Source organism: Suncus etruscus, chromosome 9, assembly GCF_024139225.1.
Source record: "Suncus etruscus isolate mSunEtr1 chromosome 9, mSunEtr1.pri.cur, whole genome shotgun sequence".
Lineage (NCBI taxonomy): Eukaryota > Metazoa > Chordata > Mammalia > Eulipotyphla > Soricidae > Suncus > Suncus etruscus.
Window position 1 is genome coordinate 16,954,086 of NC_064856.1, and position 18,207 is coordinate 16,972,292.

An 18,207-nucleotide genomic window follows, 5' to 3' on the forward strand; every position below is an offset into this window, starting at 1 on the left:
TACTCCTGGCTCTGTACTTAAGGATCACTCCTGGTAGGAATTGAGAGACTATATGGAATGTAAGTGATTAAACACAGGTTAGCTGTGTACAAGGTAAGTGCCCTTCCCACAATACCAGTGATGGCTAACTTTCTGAGCCCGAGTGCCCAAACTGCCGCACAATGCCCGGTCCTCCCAATGGCCAGTCCAGTCCTGTTGCCAGGTGAACTGCAAAGCTGACACCGGCACACTCACCTCCCACCATGCCACATTGCAGACCTTCCCACATGCCAGCTGCAAGGCCTTTGCATGCCACAGCTGGCACGCGCGCCATAGGTTTGCCATTGAAGCACTATACCATCTCTTCAATCCTAATTCTTTTTATTCTTTTTTTGTTTTTGTTTTTGGGTCACACCCAGCAGGGCTCAGGGGTTACTCCTGGCTCTATGCTCAGAAATCGCTCCTGGCAAGCTCAGGGGACCATATGGGATGCCGGGATTCGAACCACCAACCTTCTGATTGCAAGGCAAACGCCTTACCTCCATGCTATCTCTCTGGCCCCAATTCTTTTTTTTTTTTTTTTTTTTTTTTGGTTTTTGGGCCACACCCGGTAACGCTCAGGGGTTACTCCTGGCTATGTGCTCAGAAGTTGCTCCTGGCTTGGGGGACCATATGGGACACAGGGGGATCGAACCGCGGTCCGTCCAAGGTTAGCGCAGGCAAGGCAGGCACTTTACCTTTAGCGCCACCGCCCGGCCCCCCCAATTCTTTTTATTCTTTTATTTACTGTTTGGTGCTGGGCCACAAAAGAAAAGGGTTTTGTACTTGGAGGTGTGGTCACTTCCGCAGCTCAGAGTACCATGTATAATTATCCAAAATTAAAAGTGGCCAAATGGGGTTGGAACAATAATATAGCAAGTAGGGCATTTGTTTTGGACAAGACTGACCTGGGTTCGATCTTTGGCATCCAACATGGTCCCGAGTACTCTCCTAAATGCAGAGCCAAGAGTAACCACTGAGCATTGTTGGGTTTGGCTCCAAAAAAAAATAGCCAAACATCTTTCAATAGGTAAATGAAAAAATAATGTGTGTGTCCCCTAGAACTACATTCAGCAATAAAATTGCAAATTATTAGGGATAAGGAAATAGCTTATGAGCTGAAATGAGCACATGTTTTGCATGTAGATGGCTCAGGTTCAAATCCTGGCATGGCCTGGTCTCCTGAGCATCTGCTGGAGGACTTCTTTGAGCTGAGACAGGAACAGCCCTTAAGCATCCCAGGATGTGAGCCCCCCAAGTACAAACTATTAATTCACACATCAATATAAAATCTCAAAATAAACATGCTAAAAGAAGAAACCTGATACAGTAACTATGCAGTGATCCCAAACTCCCTGAAATCAACAAAATGTAAAGTAATCTATAGTAAGAGTAAGAGAGTAGTGGTTGTCTGGGGCTGCAAGGAGGGCATGGTAGAAAGGGGGTCAGAGTGATAGTACAATGGAAGATGCTTGCCTTGCACGAGGCCAGCCCATATTTTTGATCCCCAGCTCCTCTGAGAGAAAATCCCAGATTAAGCCCTGTGTACTGCAGGGTGTAGCCAGAAAAACAACAACAACAAAGTATGTACAGGGGGGCATGTTGAAAATTAGGCAGACTATGTACCGTATTTGCCGGCATACAAGACGACCCTTCAACCCATGAATAACTTCCTAAAAGTCGGGAGTCATATTATAGGCTGGTATACGCATGCTGAAACTTGTTCCAGCTTCAGGGACGAGTGATCATCACCCCTCTTACTTTTAAGACTTTTAGGAAGTTTTTCATGGGTTGAAGGGTCGTCTTATACACCGGCAAATATGGTATATATTCACTTTTGACTGTGATAGTAATTGGGTATATAAATATATAGCATATATAAATTATATATACATTTAACATATATATGCTAGAGCATATCACATATATAATTTACTCACATACATTTTTTGCTGCAGTTTGTTGCAAATCTAGGCTTCAATAAAACTAAAAATATCCAAAATATAATCCAATGGTATGAAGTACTTTCAAAATGCTATACAATCTAGTTCTAAAACATCCCATCTCTCCTTAAATTAAACCAACCTCTTATCATTTGCTTTTCCCCAGCCCTTGGAGACTACAGATCAGTTGTTCAACCCTGATGGCCAAGCATCAGTAAGAAAAGTGTGATTTCTGGGTCCCAAACCAAAATACATGAAAAAAAAAAACCCAAACAGGAGAAACAGTAAAGCCCTCCAAATTCCCTTTTGTACCAGAGGTCTGGCTAAGGTTGAGGAAATATCTGGAGGCAGGAGGCAGGAGGCAGGAGCTAGAGGTCCCTCAGGGACAGATAAGCACTGATGGTCTGCTGACCTCTAGACTCTGGATCTTGCTCTGTTGCAAGCTCCCACGCCTCTGCTTTGTGGACCAACTCTCCCCTATCCTGACCCTTCACAGTCAAATTCAAACAGCACCTTTTCCATCTCCCCTGCTTCTACTTTGCAGGGGAAAATCTGAATCTGGGTTCCCACACATGAATAGAGAACTGAGTCCTTCTGCATTATTTATGTGCTTTTTCTCCCATAAAGTGCCTGGTCTCTGTCATGCCCAGTTCTACCACACAAAGTCAGGTCTGCCGAGAGATTAGATCACAAGTGAGCAGTAAAGGGGGTCTTGCTAAGAAGATTAGCCAAAGAACTTGAACTGCAAAGGCTTCTCCTGCTTAAACTTATCAGCTCAGAAATTGAGGAAACCAAAACAATCTTTAAACCTCTGGAGAAGCTCCAGAAATCTCCATCAAAGAAACTCATTAGAACTCAAGTTCCCACTTGCCATAGCCAAAGCCCTCAGCACAAAGGCCATTATTCCCAAAGCAGCACAAATCCTACCAGTCTTTCATTTTCCACTAAAGCATAATGTCAAAAGTTCACACAGTCTTTGAGTTAGGACTCACACTGACTGCCTGGTTACAGGGTTTGTGGCCACACCGATAGGTGCTCAGAGATTACTCCTGGCTTTGCACTCAGAAATCACTCCTGGCAGGATTGGGGGACCATACGGGATGCTGGGATCAAAGCAAATTGGCTGCATGCAAGGCAAATGCTCTATCCACTGTGCTATCGCTCTAGTCCTGAATGGCCCCCAGTGTCTGAGAAGCCACTCCTAAGGTCAGGGCTTTCTTTAGAAATCAAAGGGAGGGGCAAGATAAACCTTAAAGTCTGCTTTCTTCTACACCTTCTTTTTTTATCTTTTTGTTTTGAGCAGCGCTCAGAGATTACTCTGGGCAGGCTTGGGGGACCATATGAGATACCAGGGATCAAATCCAGATCCATCCCGGATCAGCCACATGCAAGGCAAACACCTTACTGCGATGTTACCGCTCTAGCCCTAAAGTCCCTAAAGTCTGGTTTCTTTTCTTTTTTTTTTTTCAGACTGAAAGATATATTTTTAATAATTATTTAATTTAAGCACCATGGTCACAAACATGTTCGTAGTTGGGTTTTAGTCATAGAATGTACATCCCCCTTCACCAGTGCAACTTTCCTGCCACCATTTTCCTCCTCCCCCATTCCCTGTTTCTCTCTCTCTTACTATCATTGTCATGGTAGTTGTTAGTGTAGTCATTTCTCTAACTGAGCTCACCGCTCTTTGTGGTAAACTTCATATCATGGGCTGGTCATTCCACCCACATCTCTATTGTCTCTGGGTATTATTACCATACTGTCATTTATTTTCCTTAAATTCCACAGGGGAGTGATATATTTTATATCTATCCCTCTCCCTCTCGCTCATTTCACTCACATAATAGTCTCCATGTTCATTCATGTATAGGCAAATTCCATGACTTCATTTTTCCTAACAGTTGCTAGTATTCCATTGTGTAAAAGTACCAAAGTTACGTTAGCCATTCATCTGTTATTTTCACATTTAGATTATTGTAAATAGTGCTGAAATGAACATAGGAGTACAGAAGGCATTTTTGTATGTGCTTTTATGTTTTTAGGTTATATTTGTAGAAGTATTGCTGAATAATATGGAAGCTCAATTTTCAATTTATTGAGGAATAGCCATATTGTTTTCAAGAAAGGCTGGACTAGACAGCATTCCCACTAGCAATGAATAAGAGTTCCTTTCTCCCCACACCCACGCTTGCACTGGTTGTTCTTGTTTTTGTGATGTGTGCCAGTCTCTGTGGTGTGAGATCATAACTCATCGTTATTTTGATTTGCATCTCCCCTTATCAAATGGGTATTGGGTGAATATTTTTTCCCACTCTGTGGTAGCCTTTGTATCCATACCACTGTTTCTTTTGAAGTGCAAAAGCTTCTCAGTTTAATGTAGCTAATCATTTGTTTATCTTTGTTTCCACTTGTTTGGACAGTGGTGTTTCCTCCTTGAAGATGCCTTTAGTCTCAATGTTTTGATGTGTTTTGCCTACTAAAGTCTGGTTTCTATGTCAGAAATGCAAGTGCTCCTCAACCAGAGCAGTACATCCCCCCAAGACAGGTAACACAGAAGAAAAGTCACTTACTCGGAGAACTGGCTGAGACCCGCTTCCTAGTCAGGTTCTCCTGGCTGGTCTTGTCGGAGGCTGCAGAGCCTCTGGTCTGAACATGCCCCTTTGCTGTGCTCTCCTCTGGCTCTGGTGACTTCTCCATTCCATGAAAATACTTCATATGATAGTGCAACAGTTTGGCTTTGCGGAAAAATTTTAAGCAATCTACCACCTTGCACCTAAATTTGTGGTCTAGGTCAACAGTTAGTGTCTTTGATGTTGCAAGATCATCTGTTTTCTTTGAAGCGTTTGTTACTGAAAAACAAAAACAAAGATCTCACGTGTTTATCCAAGTTATACATCACTACATGGCATCAATCACAGTGCCAATATCCCTTGCCCCCAGCTTACTATTTGGAGAAAATGGATAAAACTTCAGAGTAAATAACATTCAACCATGAGTCAGCCTTTGAAAGAAAAGATTACTTTTTGTTTGTTTGTTTTTGTTGCCCTTTTTTTTTGTGGTTTTTGTGTCACACCCGGCAGTGCTCAGGGGTTACTCCTGGCTCCATGCTCAGAAATTGCTCCTGGCAGGCACGGGGGAACATATGGGATGCCGGGATTCAAACTGATGACCTTCTGCATGAAAGGCAAACGCCTTACCTCTATGCTATCTCTCAGGCCCATGTTGCCTTTTTCTTTTAAGCTGTGATATAAATTTACAAGGTTCCAAATTTGAGGGAAAAACAAGGCAAAATCCTAAAAATAAGTGCCGGGAACCCAATCAAATACTGAAACAGACACAGATTTATCAAACGAGTACCTAGTATCACCATCAACTAATGTGCAAAAAAAAAGGGGGGGAGGGAGATATTCCAGTGAGACTTCTTTATGAAACCTAAGGGATCAGTTGACACACAAAAGAGCATAACTATTAAAAATCAGGGGCCGGAGAGATAGCACAGCGTTTGCCTTGCAAGCAGCCGATCCAGGACCTAAGGTGGTTGGTTCGAATACCGGTGTCCCATATGGTCCCCCATGCCTGCCAGGAGCTATTTCTGAGCAGACAGCCAGGAGTAAACACTGAGCACCGTGGGGTGTAGCCCAAAAACGGGGGGCGGGGGGGATATCAACCAACTAGGGGCCAGAAAGATAGCATGGAGGTAGGGCGTTTGCCTTGCATGCAGTTCAGTGGTTCAGATCCTGGCATCCCATATGGTTCCCTGGGCCTGCCAGGAGCATTTCTGAGCTTGGAGCCAGGAGTAACTCCTGAGTGCTGCCAGGTGTGACTCCCCCACAAAAAAAAAAAAAAAAAAAAAAAAATCAACCAACTAAATGATATAAGGGGACCTTGAAAACTCAATAACTGATTTGTGTTGGGGCCACACACAGCAGTGCTCAGGGTACTATGAGGTGCTAGGGATGGAATCCAGGCCAGTTATATGTCTTACAGGAAGTCCTGTTGCTCCAACAATTCAATGATCAGACTTATAAGGACAAAAACATCTGATCAAATAAAGTCAGACTCCAGATCAGAAAGTGATGCTCAAGGATTTCTGCTGATGGGCTTGGGGACCACACAGAAAGTCAAGGATTGAACCCAAGTCTGTTGCATTGAAGGCAAATGCCCTACCCATTGTACTGTCACTCTAGTCCTAACCCTGGTTTTAATTTATTATTTGTATTTCCTTTAGGGGGAATGCACTGGGGTCATCTTAAGCAATACTTGAACCATATGCAGTACAGGAGATTTGAATCAAGGTCAACAATATGCAAAGCAAATGACCTTAGCCCTTACACTATCTTTTGAGTCTCCAGAAACAGTTTTAACTTCAAAATATTGGGAGGTTGGGGGCAACCCAATGGTGTTCTGGAGTCACTACTGGCTCTCTACTCAGGAATCACTCCTGATAGGCTTGGGGGACCATATTGGGAAACTCGGGACTAAATATTTAAGTCTTACTTACTGTATTACTGCTTGGGCCTGAGACCTGGTTTTAGTTGTAAGCCAAGAATTTTTATAATTCTTGACTCTGAACCAATATATATTTAAATATTTACCCATGTTGTTGATAGAAATGTCCAATAGTCTTCAGACTGATGTTACCATTTCCCTACACTCTGGGCAAGAGATGTCTGAGCCACCATCACAACCCTTCCCCCCCACCTTATTTTTTTTTTGTCTTTTGGGTTACATGTGGCAGCGCTCAAGGGTTATTCCTGACTCTGCACTCAGAAATCACTCCTGGCAGGCTCAGGGGACCATATGGGATGCGGAGAATTGAACTGGAGTCCGTCCTGGGTTGGCCAGGTGCATGGCAAATGCCCTACTGTGCTATTGCTCCAGCCCAAAATCTGAGCCACTTTAATTTCATCTGAACAGACATCCCATGTGCTATATCTTCCTTGTCCATAGAAAAGATTTTGAGAGATATGATCAAACTACATGGTGAAATAAAGAACTGCTTGGCCTGATTATGATGAAGGAATAAATGTGCCTCCGAATTCCCTATTGGAATGTAATCCCCACAAAATGGCATGTGGAGGTGATCAGATGACAAAGCTGGAGCCCCCAGTAACAAGTCAGGTCCCTTATAAAAGAGTACTCTTGTAAGCTCCTTACCCACTGTACTATCTGTTCAGCATATCAGAGTGATCTATTGCATTCCTTCTCTCATGGAGAGGTTACAGAAGAAGGCATGGACACCATATGAACTTGAAGCAGGGTCTTACCCAAAATCGCAGACAAATACTCCAAATACAGTAGTCTATTAGAGCTCTATTAGAGCCCCCAAAGAATTAGGCTGGTTACCAATGCAAAGAACCTTTAAAGAGGATATAAGGGGGCTGGAGCAATAGCACAGTGGTAAAGTGTTTGCCTTTCATGCGACCAACAAAGGATAGACTCCCAGTTTGAATTCTGGCATCGCCTATGGTCCCCAGAGCCTGCCAGGAACAACTGTAGAGCCAGGAGCGTAGAACGAGTGTAGAACCAGGAGTAACTCGAGCGCCACAAGGTGTGACCCAACAATCAATCAATCAATCAATCAATCAATAGAAAATAAGCTTGCTCTGGCTCTGGCAGAATAAAAGCCCCTATATGGGGCTAGAGAATAGTACAGGGGTAGTAGGCCCTAGCTTTGCATGAGGCCAATGTGGGCTTGATTCTGTGGCCCAAACCCACAGAAGTGATCCCTGAGCACCGAAATAGGAAGTCTTGAGGACTGCCAGGGATAGCCCCCATCCAGACATAAACAAATAAATGTATGCTTTATTTATTTATTTATTGGGTTTTGGGCCACACCGGCGGTGCTCAGGGTTACTCCTGGCTGTCTGCTCAGAAATAGCTCCTGGCAGGCACAGGGGACCATATGGGACACCGGGATTCGAACCAAACACCTTAGGACCTGGATCGGCTGCTTGCAAGGTAAACACCGCTGTGCTATCTCTCCGGGCCCAATAAATGTATGTTTTAAACGATAAAAAAAAAAAAAGAGTCCTCTCACTGTACTGCACAATGAGGGTTGCAATCTGCCAAGAGGCCATATGGTTCCATTCAGCACATCTCTTCTACATGCTAACCAAACCCTGCCCATCCTCCTGACAGTAGCTGCTCGAAGCATGTTTTCTCCACTGTAGAATCCCTATCAGTACCTGACAGGAAATCAGTTTTGGAGCATCCATCCCTTTCTATCTGCATTATGGCAGATTCTGTTCATTCCTTATTTGAAAAAATTTTTTTTTTGGTTTTTGAGTCACACCTGGCAGTGCTCAGGGGTTACGCCTGACTCTACGCTCAGAAACCGCTCCTAGCAGGTTCAGTGGAGCCAAGATTTGAAGCACCATCCTTCTGCATGCAAGGCAAATGCCTTACCTCCATGCTATCTCTCTGGCCCCTGTTCATTCCTTATTTTAAAATGCTGAAATAGAGAATATGTTCCTTTCTTTTTTTTTTTTGGTTTTTGGGCCACACCCGTTTGACGCTCAGGGGTTACTTCTGGCTATGCGCTCAGAAATCAGCCCTGGCTTTGGGGGACCATATGGGACGCCGGGGGATCAAACCGCGGTCTGTCCTAAGCTAGCGCTTGCAAGGCAGACACCTTACCTCTAGCGCCACCTTCCCGGCCCCGAATATGTTCCTTTCTTCTCTTCCAGTACTCATCCATCTTTACATCAACCAAGACAGTTTCATCATTAACTGGGAATAAAAATAGTTATTTTGGGGCCGAAGAGATTGCATGGAGGTAAGGCATTTGCTCTGCATTCAGAAGGTTGGTGGTTCGAATCCTGGTATCCCATATGGTCCCCAGAGCCTGCCAGGAGCAATTTCTGAGCACAGAGCCAGAAGTAACCCCTGAGCGCTGCCTGGTGTGACCCCAAAACCAAAAAAAAAAAAAAAAAGTTATTTTAGGAGGCTGGACAGATAACTCAATAGGCTGAGCTGGCTCCAAATCATTTAATCCTTGGCACCCCCATGGTCCCCAAAGCACCACTGGGAGAGATCCACAAGTGCCAAACCAGAAGTAGATCCTGAACACTGCTGGGGTGAGCCCTTGCCTGGGAATGGGAGCTATTTTACCAGGCTCATACATGTTTCCACAAGAATAAAAAGTCGACTTATTAACTGAATTATAACTTGAATATTAGTTAGCATCATATTTGTCATTGTCCCCAAAGATATTTGCTTAAAAGCAATCAAAGTTATGCCTAATTCCAGTCAGGGGCCAAATGGCATAATCTGCAGCTTTCTGTCATCTAAATGACCTACTTTATAAAACATTGAAGTGGGCCCAGAAAGATAGCACAGCGGCGTTTGCCTTGCAAGCAGCCGATCCAGGACCAAAGGTGGTTGGTTCGAATCCCGGTGTCCCATATGGTCCCCCGTGCCTGCCAGGAGCTATTTCTGAGCAGACAGCCAGGAGTAACCCCTGAGCACTGCCGGGTGTGGCCCAAAAACCAAAAAATAAAATAAAATAAAATAAAATAAAACACTGAAGTATTTATTTATGGTGCCTTGCAAGCGCTAGCCAAGGAAGGACCGCGGTTCGATCCCCCGGCGTCCCATATGGTCCCCCCCAAGCCAGGGGCGATTTCTGAGCACATAGCCAGGAGTAACCCCTGAGCGTCAAACGGGTGTGGCCCAAAAAAACCAAAAAAAAAAAAGAAACTGAGAGATGCTGGATTGGAGCTGGCTGGAGAGCTTGCTTTGTATGTAGAAAGAGCTGGACTCAATCACTGGCATCCCAATACTCCAAATAAGAGAAACTAGAAAAGCTACTGATCACCCAAAGGACTGCTGACATAGTTCTACACAGGTGTGACTGTCCACAGGGAGAAATGTCAGTTTGGAACATACATCAGGGACTGCAACCACTAAGAGATATCATCTGCTCTTGGGAAACTGTGGTCCTTGTCAAAATGGAAGTAGTTATTAGGAGAAACAGAGCAGAAAAAAAGTATGCAAATTAAATCCTCACTGAAACTTGGCACAAAATAGAGAGTTCATCAAATCACCTCTGGAATAGGAGAAATTGCTAGAATGAAATGTTTTCTACTTTAGGGAGCAGCTTGGAGAACAGTGGATATTTGCAAGAAGTTGCTGATATTATCGCTGAAATGCTGTGTAATCTTAAATTGAAGAGATTTTTGTTTGGAAGAATTGAGGCAAAGTGTAGACATCTCTCCTTAGTATCCAACTCAAAATTCCAGGAGTCATAATTTGATCAAGCCTTTTCCAAATAACTATCATTTATTAGTATATGCAGAAAAATAAATGGCCCACAGAATTGGATTTGCTGTTAATAAAGGTAACTCTAAGAAAGTTTTTCTTACTTTTTTGTTTTTTTGGGGGGGCCATACACGGTGGCGTTCAGGGGTTACTCCTCACTCTCTGCTCAGAAATCGCTCCTGGCAGGCACGGGGGATAATATGGGCTGGGATTCGAAAAACCTTTGGTCCTGGGTCGGCTGCTTGCAAGGAAAACGCCCTACCACTATGCTATCTCTCCGGCCCCAGTTTTCCTCACTTTTTTGACAAGGCTAGGGAGAATACACTATATAATGTTTCCTAAAATTTCTGCCTCCTGATGCAAGGTCTGTAAATGCCTTTAATAAGATAGGGCACAGACATTCAAATGTATGTCTCCCAGACATACAATCAATTAATCTTTGATAAAGGAGCAAGAAACACAAAATGGAGCAAGGAAAGCCTCTTCAACAAGTGTTACTGGAACAACTGGTCAGCCACATGCAAAACAGTGAACTCGGACCTCCATCTAACACCATGCACAAAGATCAAATCCAAAATTATTAAAGACCTGGCTATCAGACCTGAAACCATAAGGTATATAGAAGCACATGTAAGTAAAACACTATATGACATTGAGATTAAAGGCATCTTCAAGGAGGAAACATCACTGTCCAAACAAGTGGAAGCATATATAAACAGATGCAACTATATTAAGCTGAGAAGCTTCTACACCTCAAAGGAAATAGTGACTAGGATACAAAGGACACACACAGAATGGGAGAAACTATTCATCCAATACCAATCATCACCCATCCAATATTAGATAACAGGCTAATATCTAAGATATACCAGGTACTGACAGAACTTAATAAAAAAAATTAACACCATCAAAAAATGGGGAGGAGAAATAAACAGACACTTCCTCAAAGAAATACAAATGGCTAAAAGACACATGGAAAAATGCTCCACATCACTAATCATTAGGAAGATGCAAATCAAAACAACGAGGTACCATCTCACACCAGAGACTGGCACACATCTCAAAGAACAAGAATAATAAGTGCTGGCGGGAATATGGAGAGAAAAGAACTATCATTCATAGTGGGAATGCCATCTATAACAAAACAGAGATTCCTAAAATAAATGGAAAATGAGCTCCCATATGATCCAGCTATACCACTCTTAGGAATATAACCTTGGAGCACAAAAACACAATATAAAAAAATGCCTTCTGCACACCTATATTCATTGTAGCGCTATTTACAATAGCCAGAATCTGGAAACAACCCAGATGCCCAACAACAGATGATTGGCTAAAGAAACTGTGATACACACAACGGAATACTATGCAGCCATCAGGAAAAATAAATCATGAAATTTCCCTATATATGGATGGACATGGAAACTATTATGCTGAGTGAAATAAGTCAGAGGGATAGAGACAGACACAGAAGAGTCTCACTCATCTATGGAATTTAAGAAAAATAAAAGACGTTATTGTAATAACACCCAGAGACAATAGAGATGAGGCTGGAGGACCAGCCACGATATGAAACTTGTGGTGAGTGCAGTTAGAGAAATAACTAAAATAACAACTATCATGACTATGGTAATGAGTGAGAGAAGTAGTATGCCTGTCTCAAATAGAGGTGGAAAGAGATGGGGGTCATTGGTGGTGGGAAGGTTGCACTGGTGAAGGGGGTGTTCTTTTTTTAATAACAAAACCCAACTATCAGCATATTTGTAATCATGGTGCTTAAAATAAAGATAATAAAAAAATAAGACAGGGCATAAGTAAACAGTATGGCATGTTCATGAATGTTACACAAGAATGCAAAATTCAGGGTCAGAGAGATAGTAGAGTGGTTAAAGTGTTTGTCTTGCATGAGGGATGCGGATTTGAATTGCCAGTACCACCAGGAGTGATTGCTACGTGCAGCCAGAAACAGCACCACAAGGTGCTGAATGTAAACTAAAAAGACTGTACAGCACATTTTGAGTGGGCACTCCCTTTGCTGGCTGCACCAAACAGTGTTGTAATGTTGTTCTATGAAAGACAAGGGTTCTGGGCCCGGAGAGATAACACAGTGGCATTTGCCTTGCAAGCAACCAATCCAGGACCAAAGGTGGTTGGTTCGAATCCCGGTGTCCCATATGGTCCCCCATGCCTGCCAGGAGCTATTTCTGAGCAGACAGCCAGGAGTAACCCCTGAGCACCGCCGGGTGTGGCCTAAAAACCGGGGGGGGGGGGGGGGGAAGCCAAGGGTTCTGAGTGATGGCATAGTGGTAGGATGTTTGCCTTGCATGTGGCTGACCCAGGACAGTTAGACCCAGGTTCAATCCCCAGCATCCCACATGGTCCCCCCTAGCCTGCCAGAAGCAATTTCTGAGAGCAGAGCCAGGAGTAACCTGAGTGATGCCAGGTATGGTCCAACCCCCCATCCCCAAAAGACAGACAGACCTACATACAGGAAACCAATAGTGCCAGCAATCTGTTATGGCTCTCAGTTTGACCAAATGCAAGGAACTGAGAACTTCTCATAGCAACTACGTCAGCCCAGCAGCAAAACCTACCTCAGCAAAATTTTCAAATAAGAACACAGTTCTGTATAAACTGTAGCTGTATAAGGCTGTAGCTTTAATAGCAACCCAGATATCTGTGTTGCAAGTCCTCAGCCATAGAAACAATTAGTGGTGATGCCTTCAGCTACAGTGTGTTAACTGCGACACAGCAATAAGTAATACAAGGAGGATCAGAAGCTCTCCCACTTTGTAGATTCCAGGGTGATACTTTATGCTTTTCCTTTTATAACAAGTATACATAATCTTCTATTTCTTAATATGTTTAGCTATATTTTCTGAAACTTAGCTTTGATTTGTGCACAGGAGGCTAGGGTTCCATCTATGGCACCACTTCGAGCAGAGCTGGGAAGCTAGAGACCCATCCCAAGCATCGAACTGGGAGTAGCTCCAGGTACTGCCATGTGTGGCTCAAATCACTGCTCCACAGTCTTAAATTTTGTTGTTTTCTTTGTTGGATTGTTTTGTGTATTCATTACATCTTAAAGCCTCACAGATGACTACAATGGTGATATTCAGTCTGGTTGTCAACAACAGTTTGGCATTCAAAGTTATTCCCAACTCATCTCCCAGGAATCCACAATGAGGCCTTCAGCAGCTGTCCCAGCAGACTGTTGCAGCCAACAATTGCTTAATGTTTCCAGGGTCCATGACTCTGCTCAGGCTATGGCTCATCCCTGTCACTCATTCTTCTCTCTGGATTCAGTTCTACCCTGCTTCCCTGTCATTGCAACATTAGTAACACTAGAAAAGGAAACAGGAAATAAAATTTTAAAACTTTTCAATAGAGGAGCCAGAGAAATAGCACAGCGGTAGGGCGTTGGCCTTGCACACAGCTGACCCAGGACAGATGGTGGTTCGATTCCCTGGCATCCCATAAGGTCCCCCAAGCATGCCAGGAGCAACTTCTGAGCGCAGAGCCAGGAGAAACCCCTGAGCACCACTGGGTGTGAACCAAAATGTGTGTGTGTGTGTGTGTGTGTGTGTGTGTGTGTGTGTGTGTGTGTACCAAAATGTGTGTGTGTGTGTGTACCAAAATGTGTGTGTGTGTGTGTGTGTGGTTTTTGGGTCACACCCGGTAGTGCTCAGGGGTTATTCCTGGCTCCACACTCAGACTATATTACGCAGCGCTGTGTGTGTGTGTGTGTGTGGGTGTGTGGGTGGGTGGTTTTTGGGTCACACCCGGCAGTGCTCAGGGGTTATTCCTGGCTCCACACTCAGAAATTGCTCCTGGCAGGCACGGGGGACGCCGGGATTCGAACCAATAACCTCCTGCATGAAAGGCCTTACCTCCATGCTATCTCTCCGGCCCCTATTACGCAGCTTTTAACACATCAAATTACCTCAAAATTATTAACGTCTTAAAATAAATAAGCACGGATATATTTATGTAGGAAAAATACTTGAAGAGCAGTGTGGACAGGAAGAACACAACTCTGCCAAGCTTGCCTCTTCCAGAATGCAAGTCACTGCACCAAGTAGACAAAACCCACTTGCGTGTTTATTCCACAAGATGGCAGAGCCACCCCCAAGGCAAGAGCGACTACAGTCCAAGCCGCTAAGCAAGCACCTCTCTGCTCAGAACTAGCTGTGCCTTCTCCAGCTGCTCCTCTTGCTACCCACAAACCTCCTTCACACTAATATTTCAGAAAGCGAATCCATCCCTGGTAAGGAATCCCAAGGCTAGCCCCTGCTCAGGACAACAATAATAAAGTAGCCACATCAGCTAGGCCTTTGGGAACCTTGCTAAAGGTTTCCACTGATGACACGGTCCTCTCCCTTACATAACACATTCCTGCAGAGTAAGTCTTCAAATCCCTTTCTCTCAGCTAGGAGATCTTCCTGTACTCAACACAGCCCAGATTTCCAAAGAAATACCAGGAATACCATTACATTTTCAGATTAACCTCTAAGTCAGGGGTCCTCAAACTTTTTAAATAGGGGGCCAGTTCACTGTCCCTCAGACCATTGGAGGGTCTGACTATAGTAATAACAAAACTTATGAACAAATTTTTTTTTTTTTTTTGGTTTTTGGGCCACACCCAGTGATGCTCAGGGGTTACTCCTGGCTATGCGCTCAGAAGTCGCTCCTGGCTTGGGTGACCATATGGGACACCGGGGAATCGAACCGCGGTCCATCCAAGGCTAGCGCAGGCAAGGCAAGGCACCTTACCTCTAGCGCCACCGCCCGGCCCCATGAACAAATTCTTATGCACACTGCATATATCTTATTTTGCAATGAAGAAACAAAACAGATACAAATACAATATGTGGCCCGTGGGTCATAGTTTGAGGACCACTGCAAGTGTGTACCTCTGAAATCAAAGGATTCCAAAGGCACCAATATTGTTCAAGACTGGCTACAAATCCTCCTAAGAGTGTGAAAACTGCTTTTCATTTTGGGGGGCAAATTGGAAGTATAGGTCACACACAGCAATGCTCAGGGACTTCCTGGCTCACTACTCTTGGTTCACTTGCAGCAATGTGGTATGAGGGATCACCAGGGTTGGATACTACATGTCCTATCTCTGGCCTGTAACCACTTGAAATGCCCCAAGAAAGCAGGGAGACTTTCGTGTCATAAACTGTGCAACTTCCCCAGAGACAGGGACCCAGGGACAGTGTTCACCTTACTTAATTATTGAACACTGAACATTGCGCTCACTGGCATCAGGCTTACAGCTGGGAAACAGGAGACACAGAGCACAGCATTAACTATTAGAAAGTGGCAGTTCTGCCTGAGTCACTCCTTCTTGCCAAGTTTTATAGATTCTTTGTCTATAAAATAGTGAAAAGAAAGAACCTCGGGGCCGGGCGGTGGCGCTGGAGGTAAGGTGCCTGCCTTACCTGCGCTAGCCTAGGAGACGGACCGCGGTTCGATCCCCCGGCGTCCCATATGGTCCCCCAAGCCAGGAGCGACTTCTGAGCGCATAGCCAGGAGTAACCCCTGAGCGTTACCGGGTGTGGCCCAAAAACCAAAAAAAAAAAAAAAAAAAAAAAAAAAAAAAAAAAAAAAAGAAAGAACCTCAATGTCCTTCAGCAGGGGACAGACACATTATGAAACACCCACACAATGACATCAATTATACGCAATTATGAAAAGAGATAGGAAAAACTCTATATAAAAATAGAAAGTTATTCAATAATGTAAGAACACAACTTTATTATTGTCTTTCAAAAGTTTATGCATATACATATGGAAATTTTTTGGTTCTGTTTCTTGGACTATGTCCAAGAGTACTGAGGGGCTGCTTTCAGTTCTGTGCTTGAGGGCTATGCTAGACACTGCTCAGGGGACCATCAAGTGCCAAGGATCAAACCCAAGGTGCTGGAGTGATAGCACAGTAGTAAAGCATTTGCCTTGCACGCGGCCGACCTGTGACGAACCTGGGTTCAATCCTCAGCACCTCATATGGTCCCCAGAGCCTGCCAGGAGCGATTTCTGAGCACAGAGCAAGGAATAACCACTGAGTACCACTGGGTGTGCTCAAATACGCCCAAAAAGAATCAAATTTGAGCTTCCTGCATGCAAAGCATGTGCTCAGACCACTTAACTATTCCTTCAGCTACTGTGTATACAAAACTATGTGTAGGGGCTGGAGAGATAGCATGGAGGTAGGGCGTTTTAACTTTCATGCAGAAGGATAGTGAATCCCTTGAGCCTGCCAGGAACAATTTCTGAGCATAGAGCCAGGAGTAACCCCTGAGCGCTACCAGGTGTGATTCAAAAACCCAAAACCAAAAAAATAAATAAATAAAAACCCTATGCTAGCGCTTGCAAGGCAGATACCTTACCTCTAGTGCCACCTTCCCAGCCCCCTATGTTTTTATTTTTTAATTTAGCTTAAGGAGCAGAAGTAATATTACAGAAGGTAGAGAGCTTGCCCTACACGAAGCCAGTTTTGAGCCCAGGCACCCTATATGGTCCCCCAAGCCCACCAGGAGCGATCCCTAAATGCAGAACCTTGAGCTGTGAAATGTGGCCTTAAAACAAAACCCAGGGCTGGAGCAATCGTCCCCTGAGTGCAAAGCCAAGAATAACTCCTGAGCACCACCAGATATGGCACAAAAACAACAACAAAGAAATTACTGTGGGGTAACTCAAATTACCAGGGGCTGGAGGTTAGGTGATTAATTCAGTGATTAATATTTTGATGCTTTTCTAACCTCCAACCTTCTTGCCCTCCTCCCCCAACATTTTTGTATGTCAGAAATGTTTAAATTATAGAATGAAGAACCCACTGAACCCAATGAATATTCCCACCATTTTAGTGATTAAATAAATTTTTTTTTGTGGGGGTGACGCTCAGGTTACTCCTGGCTCTGAGCTCAAAAATCGCCCCTGGCTAGGGGGACAATATGGGACACTGGGGGATCGACCGTGGTCCATCCAAGGGTTAGCGCATGCAAGGGAAACGCCTTACCGCTTGCACCACTGCTCTGGCCCCTAAATAAAATTTTTAAATAAATCAATTTTTAAAGACAAATTGGGGGGAAAAGTAAAAGCACTAGGCCTGGATTCCATTCTCAGCACCATAAGACAAAAGGAGGAGTTAGATGAGGCTGGAGAAATAGCATGGAGGTAGGGCATTTGCCTTGCATACAGAAGGACTGTGGTTCGAATTCTGGCATTCCATATGGTCCTCCAAGCCTGCCAGGAGCAATTTCAGAGCCTAGAGCCAGGCTAACCCCTGAGTGCTGCTGGGTGTGACCCAAAAACCAAAACAAAAAAACAAAAAAGGAGGGGCTGGAGAGATAGCACAACAGTAGGGCATTTGCCTTGCATGCATCCAACCCAGGATGGACCCTGGTTCAATTCCTGGCATCCCATATGGTCCGCCAAGCCTGCCAGGAGCGATTCCTGAGAGCAGAGCCAGGAGTAACAACAAACAACAACAACAAAAAGGCGGAGGCAAAGTGACAGAACAGGAGGTATGGTTGCTTGCGTTGCAGGTAGCTAACCCAGGTTCATGTGACTCAGCATTCCATAAGTTTCCCCATACCCCGCCAGGAGGAGTTCCTGACTCAGAGCCAGGAGTAAGCAATCCCTGAGTCATATCAAGTATGGCCCAAAACAAAAACAAACAAAAAAGAAAAAGGCAAAAGGAGCATTTCTCAGGATATTCTTTACCTGGCTGGTGTATTGTTACCAGCAAGACATTTCCATATCTAAAGACAGAAGGACCTAGAATAGTATTTTTTCGGGGTGGGGTGGGGTCCACACCCAGCAGTGCTCAGGGGTTACACTTCTGGCTCTAGGCTCAGAAATCGCTCCTGGCAGGCTTGGAGGACCATATGGAATGCAGGGATTTGAACCACCATCCTTCTGTATGCAAGGCAAAGGCCTTACCACTGTGCTATCTCTCCAGTCCCTAGAATAGTAT

General features: G+C 44.3%; 1 protein-coding gene across 3 annotated transcripts in view; it reads right to left on the minus strand.

Annotated features, from left to right (window-relative positions):
- PHF20 (PHD finger protein 20) overlaps positions 1-18,207 on the minus strand; it is a 121,812-nt gene that overhangs the window by 22,737 nt on the left and 80,868 nt on the right. For all 3 annotated transcript variants that reach the window (XM_049779142.1, XM_049779144.1, XM_049779143.1), the window contains one exon: positions 4,532-4,810. In XM_049779142.1, coding sequence (XP_049635099.1) covers positions 4,532-4,810 — 279 coding nt within the window. The remainder of the gene's footprint in view (positions 1-4,531; positions 4,811-18,207) is intronic.